Source organism: Coniophora puteana (assembly GCF_000271625.1).
Source record: "Coniophora puteana RWD-64-598 SS2 unplaced genomic scaffold CONPUscaffold_3, whole genome shotgun sequence".
Lineage (NCBI taxonomy): Eukaryota > Fungi > Basidiomycota > Agaricomycetes > Boletales > Coniophoraceae > Coniophora > Coniophora puteana.
Window position 1 is genome coordinate 2,047,184 of NW_006913055.1, and position 14,272 is coordinate 2,061,455.

Genomic DNA, 14,272 nt, shown 5'->3' on the forward strand with positions numbered 1-14,272 from the left:
AGGAGACGGGATGAGACGAAATGCACACAGCCACGACAAGCTTGCACTCGAGGTTCCACGTGGTCATGACGATCGCGCTGAGCATCGCTGTTGTGCTGAAAAGACTTAACGTACACGCAAGATGGAACGTATGACAAGGGGAAGATCCACGATAATCATGATTATTGCAACGAATAAATTAAGAATAATCAGCATAATCAAGACCCAGGGCTGTCCGCCTCAATCGTCGAATCCCAACTCGGCATCTATCCTCGCCCGTCTCAAGTCTCTGCGCTCCTCATCTGTCATGCACGACCATCCTTCGATGGTTTCAGAAAGCTCCTCTTCAATCCTTTCTTCCATCTGAAGCTGCTTCTTACTCTTCTTTGGCGGCGGCGGACGCGGCGGCGGAGGTGGAGGTGTGCGTCGATTAGGGTGCAACGGTGCCATGCGCGAAAGCATGGATCGAGAAGACTTGATCATGGGCGAATATCGCCCGCGCGAGCTGCTGGCAAAAGGGGAACTTGGGTGCGAGTTAGCTCGTCGAATAAGTTCCGACATCGGCGTAGATTTAGGTCGCGCCGGAGTGCTCTTGGAAACAGAGGTCGGTACATTTGGTGGATTCGGCTTGGGAGGGGCAGATTGAAAGAGAGATGTTTGATCCTGCGGGCCCAGATTTTCCTGAACCAAGTTAGCGGACGATTAAATAGTCATGCTACAGTGATCATTTACGCGACCCACCTTTTGAACTGCAAGACTTTCTTCAAGCTCGCGATGCTGTTCATCCCCACGGCTGGTAAATTTCTTCTCTGATGAACGTGGCGCCGCCTCTTGAACAGGAGCAGGTATCTCTAGCTCTTGTTCATCCTCTGATATTACAGCTTGTGGTTTCCCTTTGTTCTTTCTATTGTCTCCTTTCTTGCCAGCCTTTGCCTTTTTATTCTGAGTAACAGCCTTGTCAGGTTTTTGTACCTTCCCTTTTCGCTTTTGGACCAGACCAGACTCAAAGTCCGAGGACAGTGGAGAGCTCCATGCATCTTGCTCCTCATCGCGTTCATGTGCCAGTGGCTTGGGCTTTATTGGTGACTCAATTACGACTTCCACTTGCATCTTCTTGCCTTTCTTCTCTTTCTTGCCTTTCTTGGTCTGCGTGGTTGATTTCGCCGAATTTTTCGTTTGACCTGTCTTCTTAGCTAAAGGATTCTTGACTGAAGGTCCAGCAGACAAATCCACGCCAGAGTCGTTGATGGTCCCTGATACGGATAATTCTGGCACAAGATTCGAATAATTGACTTGGTGTGATTCCATGTCCTTGGACGCGTCATGTTCCACAGTGATGTTCATTTCGTCAGCCGACGCAAATGCAGAGGGCTGAGGTCGTTTTCGCTTTCGCGTTGGTAGCGGCTGAGGTGATGGCGATGGTGAAGTCGAGTTTGCGCGAGGCAACGGAGGTGTCGACGGAGGCCCAGACGGAATTGTGGAGGGCGGGATATGCAACGACGAAGGTGGCAAGTCCCCTGTAACAGAGCTCGAGATATTAACGTGATCGGGAGGTGGTGGCAAATGGGTGGGAGAGGATGGCAAAGGTTCTACCACAACTTTCTTCTGCCTTGGTTTCGGCTTAGGTTTCGGCTTCGCCTTGGGCTCTGGGGATTTCTGACGCTTGGATGGCCTGATATTCAGCTCGTCATCATCATCGGAGCTGAGCTCGATAATATCTGTGGACTGTAATGGAGGCTTGGATGAGGCCTTCTCGCGCGATTTACGCGAGCGCATCTTAGCGCGTTCTGCAATACCAGAGAGATTAAAATCATCAGCAAAGAATGATGGGTTGGACGCAGAGGTGCTCTCATAAGGATTTGTGGCATCTATGGTCGTATTGAGGGCTGATGGAATAAATGGAGGCTCGTTGTTATCAGAAGGCGCAAGGTCCCATGACTTGTCTTGCGCGGACCAATCTTCGTCGCCAGGTGCAGCTCCGGGGGCTCGCTTCCTTTGCCGAGGCTTGGGTTTTGTCGGTGCCGCCAACGTAGGTGATGTGACTAAATGCGCTATCGGCGGTAGGCTATGTTGCGTTTCCATGCCTTCACCAAGCGGCGAGGTGAAGAGGGAAGCGTTGGATATGTCCTCTGGGTGAGGAAGACTGAGCGATGAGGGCGTTTCAATAACGGAATGCACTTGACGGCCAAGTGCTGTATATAAGTCGTATCTCAGCCTGAATTGCAAAGATACGGTATACTACGCACCTGTGTGATCATGCGTTGAGTTTGAAATAGAGCTTATAGGACTCGCTCGCTGGGGAGGTGGCTGGAAGCTATCCTCGTCCTCGCTGTCAGCAACAAGCCAGTCATTGCCTGTAACCATTCTGGATGGTCGCAATCAAGAAGGAGGAAGGGTAGTCGGGGGTGTGCAGCGAGTCCTAGTCAGCGTTTACAGATGCTGAATGCCAAGGCAAACGCGTGGCAGCACGCCGCGAGATTGATCACGGTCACATGACCGTGACATGGCCCCTGTCACCCTATCAGCCCTTGTTTCCGACCCGCCCAAGCCGGCGCCCATGTCCTCGTCACCGCAGTCTCCTCCAACCTCGCCTTCGGGCCAGCGCCAGCCCATTCCGCGTATACCCCTATCGCCTTCTCCTCTTCATCCCCCATCTCCCCGACAGACCAATAGCAATCCTTCCACTCCGGCCTCTCGGAGAACATCCCTTCCCGTTGGCTCGACGTCTCCGCCTCCCACTTCCAAAAGCCGCGCTAGGGATCTACTTAGGAAACATTATGGCTTAGGCATAGGACCCCCTCAACCGCTTCCCGGAAAAGTCAATGATCCTATGGATTTGGGTATCAATGTTCTCGCCAAATCCCACTCATTTATTGAACAAGCGCGCAGATTCAGCTGCATTCGATGCCAAGTCGTACTATGAGCAGCTCATCACAACGTCGAACCTGCCTACGCTCCTAAAGAAAGAAAATGAGCTCATGTCGGGTGCGCATGCTATCCTAGAATTCGAGTGACTAAGCTGAGATCATGCTAGAAATCAAACAACTGGATGGTGAACGGCAAGCGCTGGTATACAATCACCATCATGAACTCATTGCTGCTAGTGATACTATAGCCGCTGTATGTATCAGTTAAATTCCTGTCTGTCGGCTGCTGACACGCTCGAAAGATGAAGACACGAGCAGAGAGCCTCGACGCAGATCTCGACCTTCTCAGAGCCGCTTTTTCTGAAATTTCTCGCCTAGGGTCCGAAATCGTCAGAGAGAACTGAGTACCGAGAGGCCATCGCTTTTGTTCAAACTTCTCATCACGCCAAATATATCTTCCATATGATGTCGATTTCATGCTGTGGTTTACTATAATGCGAAACATCCACAATATTATACAGAATTACCATAGTAGCGCCACTGGGATCCATGTAAATATAGACCCTGTCTGTTCACCAATTCTTCACAATTTACGCTGACAGCAGCGTGATGACCTACACAACACTATGAATTATTCTACTCGAATGGCACGAAAATGTCAGGGCGCCATGTCCCATCGGTGTACAGTGTAAGGCCAGTAATGATACAACGCTCATGAAAAATGCCTGCCCGGTAGTCCTGCGTCCGCAGGCGACATCCCTCGTAGCCTGGCTGAACTTGGGGTGTGTTCTCGGCAAAGACCTTCTGAGCGAAGTGGTCGATAATTCTTGCGACGCAAAGGAGTAGTTCATCGCGGCTGATAGTGCCCCCATCGGTGCGTATCTCCCTATCAAAGGGCGTGTAGCCCGGCCACTGAAAATCGTGAGCCAGTATAATCAGAGTCATGGGAGGGCGCATACGTTAATCCGAACAGTCAATGTAGCGTCACCGAGTTCTTCGAACGGAGTGTCTGAAGCACCTTGAAGGTTCAGAGGTTCATGCAGGTCCCCGACTAAGTCTGCTACTGCGTAAGGAGAGAGACCGTCATTTCTCGAGAAGGCGATTGGCCACATGTGCCAATCGCTTTCATTGTCATGTCGAACACCAGGCTGAGGTAACAGCCAGTGCCTTGGCAGAGTAGAGGATGATCCCTCCATTCCGTTGGGATCGAGATGTTCGTAGGCTTTACTTGGGAGTAAGCCTGAGGGAGCCAACACGGTCAGCGGCGGGCTTTGAGTAGTCATTTCGTCCGATATATCCATGTAATCGCACGACGAAGGCGGAGACATCGTGGCTTTCATAGACGAGGGTATGTCCACGGAACAATGCGCCGTATGCAGATATGCGCCTCCAGATGTGCATCCAGGAGATAAAACCGCTACAAATGTCGGAGTGTGTCTGAGAGGTTGGATGCTTCTTTCTGATACACGAGGATGGCGCGAGAAAGATGATGGCAAAATTTGCTTTATATGACATTAAGTTCAGCGTTAAGGACAGATGGTATCGTACTTACGTCCTCGGATCCATTGAAAAGTTGGTGGCTTGGTAGATCTTCCGGGGAGGTGGATGGATCCACCGCAGGAAAGGGTAGAGGGTAAACGAAATTCATGGTAAGTGACGAAGAATCCAGAACCTGGGGTTCAGTTGGACGATTTCATTAGCCCTTTATACCACCAGAAGCGGAAGGAAGTCATATGGATCTAAGGGTCGACGATGACAGCAAGCAACGGTACAAGCGTGGTAGAGCAAAGCGCATACTGTCGGCAAGGGTTTCCGGAGATGGTCCTATAGACGCTTGGATACCATGCGACGTGACAGATCTGAAGTAGTGGAGCAAAGGATATCAGCTCATCCTCAAGGCACAGCGGACGGCTAGCAGAGGCTAAACACTGGTGATGAGGTGCCTATAGCAGTGAATCTTTTGATGTGTTGATCCTGTCAAAAGGCTCCCACAACGAAGGGACAATGAATATAAAGCCATCCACGGAAATCACATTCAACGCCGGCTGCAAGGTTGACAGTAACACCAGTTTAAGGCTTTTAGTTCCGTTTGCGCGCCATCTCCGAGGCCCGGCGAGAGATCGCAGGAGGAACATGGTGTGCAAACTCCAATCAAAGCCAATAGGGTGGCTCGGGGCAACACTGTTTGGATGGACCAGGGTTAAATGGCTTCTTCAGGGAGCACGCGGCAACAAGGGACCAAGAAGTCCAAGCAAGGTAAATCACGTCCAAGCTTAGTCCAAGCAGCAGGTCCGGCAAGTACTGTTCTCATCCAAAGGTAGCGGGCCCGGGTCGCAGCGGACCGCTTGATAATTTCAATTAAAGTATCTCCAGAGTTAACGCGTCAAAAGCGCGAGGTTTTTCGTTAAAAAAGCTTTACAGCCGGAAAGCAAGACAATGAGAAGGTTGATTGCGTGTCCGGTGTCCGTCGTCTGCTACAGCCGTTGTAAAAGGCATGGATGGATGGAACCTGATGGAAACTGAGCTATGCAGGTCGACCACTAATGCCGCTCCTGACAACACTTTAGCATTGTGAGAAGAAATTATGTAACTGATTTCCGCCCTACAAGAACCCGAATGTAGCCGAGGGCGGGTCTCTTTAGAACAATATTTTCTGAGGACTCAAAAGTTCGGGCTCGGTACAAGCTTTTCCGCCTCCTTGTCCGCGTTCCCGTCCTCTATAGTGATGTGTCTCGTGCACGCGGAGCCCTGTTCCCGCAGCGGATTCTCCGCTTTGACTGGCCCACCTTGTTCTGGAGGTACCGCTTCGGCTGGCGCTCATGATCGACTGGGAAAGCTAGGAGGAGTTTTTGTTATGGGAGGAGGGTTCTACATCTTTTTGATCGATGGATTGATCATTGGTTTGCTCATCGCTTATGTTGTACTTTACTTTGCTGAAATAAACAAACTATGCTCCAAATAACATCCTTCAGAAATGTTGATCAAGGAAATCGGTTTTACGGAATCAGCTGCGGCGCTCATTGTATCTCAGTCTTCATGAACACACCTCGATATCCGACCTACATCCGAAGGTATTCAACCAGCCATGAAGTAATTATAGGTATCTAAGTCCACGTCAACGATTATGTTTCTAAGACCTTCGCAACGAACCTCTTTCTCATTGTCGTGCCGCAAAGAGTCAATCCGTTCAGATATTTTCAGGGCCAGGGAAATCCACTCGGTTGCCTCCTCACGTGTCTCCTCGTAACCTTCCAGCTTTTTTGCGACAAATATCCGTGCTGCTAAAGCGACTACATAAAACCCGAAATCGAGATGTATGTCGGTAAGGCAGACCCCAGCCCAACGCAACAATGAAGCTCTTGGCCCCGGTCGCAGCTCTTCTGCCTTTCATAAGTCTGTCTCAATGCCTCCCCGTGCGTTGCGTTGTTCTTCAACAAATTACGCATGCGCCCTAACCTTCTTCAGAGCAACGCAGGCAGTGATACATCCGGTACCACAACGGCAACCAGTGCTCTCCCCTCGGGCACCTCTATGGGGGTCCTCAACACCTTAGCGCAGGGCATCGGCAAGAAGTACTTTGGGTCTGCCACCGACAACCCCGAGTTCACCGACTCCGCTTATATGGCCATCCTTGAGTCTTCAGAGTTCGGTCAGATCACTCCCGGTAACAGCATGAAATGGGTTTGTCTGTTCTCGCGTCATCATGCTACGTAGGTGTGCTCAAACTCGATGACAGGACGCCACGGAGCCCGAGCAAAATACCTTTACCTTTTCAGGAGGTGATGCTGTGGTAGCTATCGCTAACTCCACCGGCAAAATCGTCAGAGGTTGATAGATCCGTACCTCAGTCGGTTCATGAGCTAAATGCATCACAGGCCACAACCTCGTCTGGCAGAGTCAGCTCCCAAGCTGGGTCAGCGATAGTAACTTTACTGCCGACGAGCTCACTTCGGTCATCCAAAATCACATAAGCAATGTCGTGGGGTAGGTGGACAACTTGAATTTGTTTCATACTCTAACAGTAATATCCAACGATGATCAGCCATTACAAAGGACAAATGTGAGTACAACTTTCCATAGGATATTGTTCACGTTGAGGCTCACCAATCTCTCAGTTGTTAGTACATCATTGGATGTTTGTGTTTGTGACATTAACTTGAATTATGCTCCCTACTTACAGATGCATGGGATGTCGTCAACGGTACAGATTTAAGTCACTCCAGTGACTAGCATCTCTGATCTTCCTTCAGAACCGTTCAACAGTGATGGTACATTCGTTTCTGACGTGTTCTATAATACCCTCGGTTCGGACTTCATCTCAATCGCTCTGAATGCCGCCCATGCCGCTGACCCGGACGCCAAGCTGTGCATCAACGACTACGGCATCGAGGGCTCAGGTAATCACCCCCGCCTCTACTTCAAACGCACACCTAACAAATTGCAGGCACCAAGTCCACAGCGATGCAGAACCTCGTCCAGACCCTCAAGGCCAACAGCGTCCCCATCGACTGTATCGGGTTCGAGAGTCACTTCATCCTCGGGGAGATCCCCTCCGACCTGCAGTCCAACATGGAGGCGTTCACCGCGCTCGGCGTCGACGTCCAGATCACGGAGCTTGACATCCGCATGGAGCTCCCCGAGACCGCCGACCTTCTTGACCAGCAGAAGTCGGACTACGAGACCGTCATCGCTGCTTGCGCGGCTGTCTCCGGTTGCGTCGGCATGACCGTCTGGGATTTCACCGACAAGGTCCGTGGTGGGGAAGGCTAAGTACCATTTCACTGACTTATCTCCAAAATTCCCAGTATTCTTGGGTCCCTTCGACCTTCTCTGGCTATGGCGCGGCTTGCCCTTACGACAGTGTAAGTGCTAGGCTAGAATATACTTGATATATTCTCATAACATCTCTGCATAGAATCTGGTCAAGAAGCCTGCGTTCGATGGTATTGTTGCCGGCTTGTCTTAGTATATTGTCCGGTCAGGGTTTCTGTGGGCATACTCAAGGTAGCTGTGGATCACCGAGTAAATCATCTTGAAGCTTCTTCACATGTACTAAACCACCTAGTTCTTCCGAATGTCCAAACCAAATACGACCGAAAGAGTGTTTTATGTGCTAGTACATGTGCTTGAGCCACTAAACTACTTGTCTGCTAGGGCGCAAAGTGATGTCTCTGATCCATCACTTGCCCACGAGCGTTGAAAAGGGCTGATGACAACCTCTTCCTCCATTTCTTCCTCCACTCTGTCCTCAGGCTTTTGAACGACATCATTGAGCAATGGCAGTGCCTCAGCTAAAGAGATAGTGTGCCGCTTGCCCTTAGGATGCACCGCTGAATGCTTCGTCGTGTCCGGACATTGTGTGGGAGTGGACATAAAGTTCTGAGAATTTGCTGGAAACGACTTGCTTCTAGACCTAGATGCCGCCCTCGGTGGAGCCGCCAATGAGCCGGGCGCGATAGAGAGCATTGTGAGCGGCTCAAAGACTCTCAGAGAGGAGAAGAACGCGACTGAAGAATCGCACGAAGCCAGAGCAGCGCATAGGTGTGGGGAAGAGTCCAACTCAGAGTACGAAGCAGAGACCAAACTGAAGGAGCGGCTGTGGCGCGCGAGAAGCAGGGAAGAGATGAGATGCTCTTCACCTTCAGGTTCGGTAACTAAGCTTTTCTCAAGTGGGCTGTCCTCGATCTTGACACCATGACACGTCGGACCAGGCAGGATGGTGACTGAAATGCCCCTTTCTGCATACTGAATGGAGTGCTCTGCAGCGTGTTTTGCGTTTGACAACAGAGCTGGAGAGATTAAAGAGCCAAATCGGTCACGTACAACTTGTGGTGAGCCAAAAGCCTCAGGCGACAGAAAGCCTAACCCAACAGTGGCATGAGTAGACAGAGAATCGTGGCAAGTGTTGATGAGTTTGGATTGACCAAGCTCAGCGTGTAACTGAGAGTCGCCAATAGAGGCTTCAGGATTGATCCTCTGAAGTGAGAGAAGGCTGATGCGGAATTGACTTAGTGTACGGCTAACACGCGACAAGGAAGCGGTACGAGTTTGTTGTGGGTGACATCGTCCATCTGCATCGGTACGAGAGGCCAATGAAATATCAGGATAGGTTTTGCTCTCGGGCGCCGAGAAAGTAGAAGCTGGTGTCTGGCGTCGATAACAGAGAAGAAGGGAGAAGGTGTGCAGGATACAAAGGAGCGTGGTCCAAAGGGAATGGAAGAATGACCCCACGGCCATTTCAGCGACAAATCGAGAGATCTTTGAGGAGGGCTTGAAGGAGTGTATGTTGAAAAGAAATACAACCTGAGCCTGCGGACTCTAACGAGATGCCCGCAAGGTGTCCGGCATTCCAATTTGCCGCCCGAGTCAATATGGCATAATTACATCGTCTGCAGACTCCGGACCTGTATGCAGATCATGTTCGTATCAAGGCGAATGCAAATCCGAGCGGAAAGCCGGAGGTGCGATGGTGTAATTAAGGATGAGTTGCATGATAGAACTAGTCTTCCTTCGGCTCACTCGGCGTATGACACCAACCAATTGATTTGGGCGCCCGAGGGGAAAGGGACAGACGGCCCTTGTGATTTGCAAACTCCGCTCCCGGTGACGGTCTTGGGCTTACTTCCACCTTATTTACCGGCTATAGTCCCGCACAGGCATTCCTCCTTTCCCTCCCTCTCCATTTCTGCTCAATGCCGACAGCGACCGCGACAGTCGCAACCGTCCAGGACATGCCCAAAGACCATGGCATCCTGGCTCTCAAGGCTGGCTCCCATTCCTCTGCCCCTGTCTCCCAGGATGGCTCAGACACCAGTCTGCGCTCCCTCTACAATCGAGCGGCAAAGGCCTTCATTCACCGCGACTTCCTCACAACCTTCAATCTCGTTAACACTGCTTTCTCTACCCTCACAGCTCCTCAAGATGCCTCTCCGGATGGTCTTGGCGCCCATAGGAGAAAGTGGGATATACTTCGCATAACCCTGGACACCACTGTATACCACTCGCCCGTAGATAAAGACAGTCTCCCAAAAGCATTGCGCGCCAATCTACTGCTCTCGTCTCATGCCTTCATTGCAACGCTGCACACTCGCTCCCTAGACCTCTTCACTCCCTCGAGTATGCAACACCATCCACGATCATCCTTCCTACCGCATCAGGTTCTCGTTACTCTCGTCGCGTCGAGCCTCAAGATCGATACTCCGGACTTTGGACGAGGCATAGTAGAGGAGTGGCTCTCACATCGCGTACATAGTGAGGCCCAGCTGGGAGATCTAGAAGGTTATGAGAAGGTGCTCGAGATGTACTGTCTTCATGTCCTGCCGCGGATGGAAGGTTGGGACTACGCGAAGCAGTTCCTGGACTATGAGAGCGAACTCCCGCATGAACGGAAGAAGGTGAGCACATATACTTACCGATTAAACTATGAACTTTGAACTTCCGCCTCAGAACCTCCGTATATCACTGGAGGGGCTCCATGCACAGGCTAAGGCTGCTTTCCTCCAGAAGCAGCAGGTCAAGCCTCCATTGATAACACCACCACCTCGGTCTCCCTCCCCAGCCTCTTCCACCTCTTCCCTTTCCACAACATCCACACGCACGGCTGTACCCAACAACCACCGCGCTGGACCCTCCAGTATCGAAGACATTCCTTCCATTCCCTCCTCCCCATCTTCGGCGTCGTTTAAGTCTGATGCTACAGTTACCCGGCGCTCATCTCGTCAACGACAAATAGAAAAACCCTCGGCGTCGCAAGGAAGTCGTAATGGTAGCGCTATCCATGCTTCGCGGCTTCCTCGTGCTCCGCCGGTCGACATGCCTCTAGTACCCTCCCCACCACCGAGCACGTACGCCCTTCTGAAGGCTTACGTGAAACGTCATATCGCGACCAACAAATTTGCGACGTTGTCGCTCGTGTTTGTGCTTCTACCACTCTTAGCACTCATGCTACGTGTACGTAGGCGTTCAACCTTGCCCACGCCGCCGCCCAGCGCGGCTATCCAGGTTAGACGAAGGTTGCAAGACGCTAGGGGAGAATCATTACCGCTCCGCTTGTGGAGGGAAACTCTCCGTGTTGTGGTCGACACTGTTAAGATGGGAGGCGGCGGGTTAGTATGAGGCACCCTTTGCCTAAACGTTCGTCTTCTTGATTGATTGATTGTTCATTTCGCACCTCTGCGTACTACCCAGGCTCGCACGACAGTGCAATTTAGCTCTATCTTTATTTCCTTCCAGATTTTCGTATTGATAATATTCAGCGGTCCATGATAGTATTGTAGTAGTGGATTAGAACTATCCTGGTTGTGGATGAACTCGAACCTCGGCCTACAACTTGAGTGTTATGAAAAATGTATAAGATTCCCGGTGAAGTTCTCACTTGATATGCTGCGACAAACATTGTTTTTCTCGCGCCGGTTGGCTCCATGATTACCGCTCATGTTCTGTTCTATGTATGTTACATTGTTTACACATGGCACCTTGCTGCATACGGGACTGAATAATACTTGCGTACTGCCATCTCTCATCGATCATCATGGGAACTACATATTGGCAGTGCACGACAAATGCTTGGTTATCGACAAGTCCAATTTTTAATTAAAAGCAGTTTGGACTCATTGCTTTAGCCCTCTAGCAACTCAGCGCTCAGCCTTCAAGGCGCTAGATCTCTTCAATGCATTCTCTTATGTCAATGGAGACACGTTCGGTCAGTTTTCGAGTCCACTCTTTGTTTTCTTTAAGGCTCTGATAAGTCATCCTCACTTCGAACTGTGCTGCTTGGTGCTACTTCTGAACCTACTTGAAGCCACCGAGCCTTTTTGACTATTAGCGCTGGACTCACAGTGGCCAATATCGATTGCTTGATCGATTGTATAGGAATGCCTGTGAGTCGTGCCATAGAGGGCTGTACTACTTATATCACCGCCTCGACCTGCTGGCTTGATCTCTAATTTAAGGTTATGCTGGCACAGCGAAACGGGATACTATATCATTCATGTGAGTCCCGCATTCTGGTCTCTCGACGTGAGTCCACCAGAACCGCCGAGCCGACAGATATGTTGGACCTGAACTGTCAACCATGTTTGCCTTGGGGAACACTACACTGGGGGCAACCACGAGTATAGAGGTGCTATGAATAGCGTGATGGACAACGAGAATTACAAAGCGCGCTCATCAACCTAGGTCTGATGAACTCACTGTGGCCACCAGTGATCATCGGGCTATCAATTGCCTTTAAATAGCCATTGATCGCATTTCACAGGTGTGGAACTATAAAGGCACTTTCAAGCAATGCTAACCAAGCTGCTAAACAGCTACTGGCAACTGAAGCCTCTGATGTCAACTACCCCGCTTCCAGACATACCCAGTCTCAACGACACCTATGGCGCGGTTCTCCTGGGTCTTGTTGCGGCATCGACGTATGTTTCATATAACTCAAACTGCTTCGGTCCAGAGTCCCGCTCACTTCATGCAGGCTGTTTGGGTTTAGCACTGTGCAGGCTTTCATTTACCTCCGGACACATACTCAGACTTCGGACCTAAAGCTCTGGAAACTATCGGTGCGCTGAGTCGCCTTGACCACTACGAATATATGACTCACTCGTACGGATAGATCTACGGTCTTTGGTCTGCACTTCTCAGAAATTTTCGCAGGGATTTAGAACGAATTTTGACATAGAGGCCAGGTTCCTGGATGCTTTGCACCTTGCCTTGATAACCATCATGGTGTACCATTATCTCATCACGGAATACTTGGATCCAATCGAGCTTCTCCAAATCACATGGAGCTTCAAGGTGTGTAGCATGACAGGCAACTGCTACGAATGAGTACTTAAATCATTATTTTCTTATAGGCAAATGAGGTGGTTTCCGTAAGATATCTGCCGCTTTTGCCGCTGTGGAGTAAACTGACCCAGGTAAATATATGGCTTAGATTTTGATGATCTACTCTATTCATGTGTAGGTATATTTCCTAATTCGAAGTGCCACAGTAAATCTCGCTTCCTCGCTGACTATGCCTTGTGCAATTGACAGGCTGTATACTTACCGCCTCTGGATTAGTAAGATTATACTTAGAAGCTCACCAGGGGCTTTTTGACTGAATACTTACTTCAGTGAGCAGAGGGAGAAATTGCACCCTCCCGATGGTGGTGGTAGGTGGTTCATTGTATCCATAATTTATCCCTCATAATGACAGACTTCATAGTCCATTTTAGTCATTCCGACAGTTACAGGTGTGCCCTGATTTCCCAACGCATATATCTGACGTGCCTTATGCAAATAGCCACCTCAATAAGTAAGCTCCTTTTATTGGTTATTCCGCTGGAGGATTGCTGATGAACGAGCTGGAAACAGTACTTTGCTGGGCAATGTAAGCATGAGATTTCAACGCAAAGGTCGTGTCTGACCAATAGCCTCGAGGAAGCTTTCGAAGTGACTTATGGAGTGATGTATTGAACATCCAAGTAGGTGGTTTTGCTACATAATTAGCCAAGAAATTAACCCACCACTTTAGTGGGCGATTACATTGACGCTGGCAAACATGGCTGCGGTTGATATTATTCTTGCCGCAAGTTTCTGCTACCTTCTATCTTCCGCTCGCACAGGGTTTGGCCCGTGGGTGATGACACATAAATCTTAGCTTTGTCAGAAACTAATAAGATCATCAGGTCCGACACTCTAGTTGTGAAGATAATGGCTTTCACTTTTGATACTGGCCTGCTAACGAGGTGAGAGGCACTCGCCCACAAAAAATATAGCTTTAACAGCTATAAAAGCATATGTTCTCTCTCAGTTCTTCTAGCGGTAAGGCTACAGCAACTTACCGCAGCTTACCACATCTAACGCGAATGAACCAGTGTGTGCTAATGTCCAGCAATCTGGTATACGTCGGTATTGACCTTGTGGTCACCAAATGTATGTGCCTACCCATGTTCTCATCCGGTACATCCTGTAGTAAGCTATGTCTAGTATACATCAACTCCTTCCTCGCTATGCTGAACGCGCGCTATTACATACATGCCAATCAAGGGCCCGACACTCCAAACGACCACGCCCACCAACGAATCGACTCTTCCGATAGCAGCGACGCAAAGCCCTTAAATGTCGAGAACGGGTTCACAGGAGAAATTTCACCAAGTGAACCTATTAAAGCACTGCTCATGGATTGTGGTAGAGACCTCTCTTTCCCTGGCCGTCAGATGCCACAGATAGCTGTGTGCAGCCAGCATTAATAAGATAGATGAACATGTACTTGATATGCGCAGCTGGACACGGTCAAGAAGGTGGCAGAGGATCACAGTGTCTCAAACGTTCTATGGACCGAGTATATAGGCCTTATTTCATATATTTAAGCTTAATTTATGTGTCAGTAGAAAGCCTCTCGGATTTATTATGGGCTGAAAGACGATGGGCATTGATTTGCATGTAGA

At 49.8% G+C, this 14,272-nt stretch overlaps 6 protein-coding genes across 6 annotated transcripts; 4 read left to right on the forward strand and 2 right to left on the reverse strand.

Moving 5' to 3' along the window:
• Positions 1-139: 139 nt before the first annotated feature.
• CONPUDRAFT_163417 (uncharacterized protein) lies at positions 140-2,343 on the reverse strand (the record flags this gene model as incomplete). Its single annotated transcript, XM_007767805.1, has 3 exons — positions 140-660; positions 721-2,171; positions 2,226-2,343. 3 exons carry the CDS (start codon positions 2,341-2,343, stop codon positions 220-222), a joined length of 2,010 nt encoding a protein of 669 aa, XP_007765995.1. The 3' UTR covers positions 140-219.
• Positions 2,344-2,536: 193 nt separating this feature from the next.
• On the forward strand, positions 2,537-3,353 carry CONPUDRAFT_119943 (uncharacterized protein; the record flags this gene model as incomplete). The annotated part of the gene is made up of 4 exons (XM_007767806.1): positions 2,537-2,819; positions 2,869-2,964; positions 3,014-3,099; positions 3,149-3,353. The coding sequence occupies 4 exons, from the start codon at positions 2,537-2,539 to the stop codon at positions 3,248-3,250; spliced, it is 567 nt and encodes a 188-aa protein (XP_007765996.1). The 3' UTR covers positions 3,251-3,353.
• Positions 3,354-3,482: 129 nt separating this feature from the next.
• Positions 3,483-4,749, reverse strand: CONPUDRAFT_163419 (uncharacterized protein; the record flags this gene model as incomplete). Its single annotated transcript, XM_007767807.1, has 3 exons — positions 4,399-4,749; positions 3,806-4,348; positions 3,483-3,758 (listed from the first exon to the last, which is right to left on the reverse strand). The coding sequence occupies exons 1-3, from the start codon at positions 4,492-4,494 to the stop codon at positions 3,483-3,485; spliced, it is 915 nt and encodes a 304-aa protein (XP_007765997.1). The 5' UTR covers positions 4,495-4,749.
• Positions 4,750-6,196: 1,447 nt separating this feature from the next.
• On the forward strand, positions 6,197-7,904 carry CONPUDRAFT_163420 (uncharacterized protein; the record flags this gene model as incomplete). Its single annotated transcript, XM_007768074.1, has 11 exons — positions 6,197-6,259; positions 6,312-6,527; positions 6,583-6,673; positions 6,722-6,830; positions 6,900-6,906; positions 6,969-6,981; positions 7,027-7,047; positions 7,097-7,243; positions 7,291-7,595; positions 7,652-7,708; positions 7,762-7,904. The coding sequence occupies 11 exons, from the start codon at positions 6,197-6,199 to the stop codon at positions 7,810-7,812; spliced, it is 1,080 nt and encodes a 359-aa protein (XP_007766264.1). The 3' UTR covers positions 7,813-7,904.
• Positions 7,905-9,649: 1,745 nt separating this feature from the next.
• On the forward strand, positions 9,650-10,243 carry CONPUDRAFT_28932 (uncharacterized protein; the record flags this gene model as incomplete). Its single annotated transcript, XM_007767035.1, has 1 exon — positions 9,650-10,243. A coding segment is annotated over one exon (594 nt), but the record flags the coding sequence as incomplete, so codon positions are not given.
• A 1,463-nt stretch (positions 10,244-11,706) lies between these two features.
• Positions 11,707-13,837, forward strand: CONPUDRAFT_163422 (uncharacterized protein; the record flags this gene model as incomplete). The annotated part of the gene is made up of 19 exons (XM_007767808.1): positions 11,707-11,837; positions 11,895-12,102; positions 12,155-12,259; positions 12,316-12,400; positions 12,454-12,467; positions 12,527-12,635; positions 12,695-12,712; positions 12,775-12,800; positions 12,876-12,901; positions 12,957-12,994; positions 13,048-13,075; positions 13,126-13,137; positions 13,197-13,212; positions 13,267-13,306; positions 13,357-13,457; positions 13,511-13,570; positions 13,619-13,646; positions 13,700-13,757; positions 13,812-13,837. Coding segments are annotated over exons 3-19 (768 nt in total), but the record flags the coding sequence as incomplete, so codon positions are not given.
• Positions 13,838-14,272: the final 435 nt, after the last annotated feature.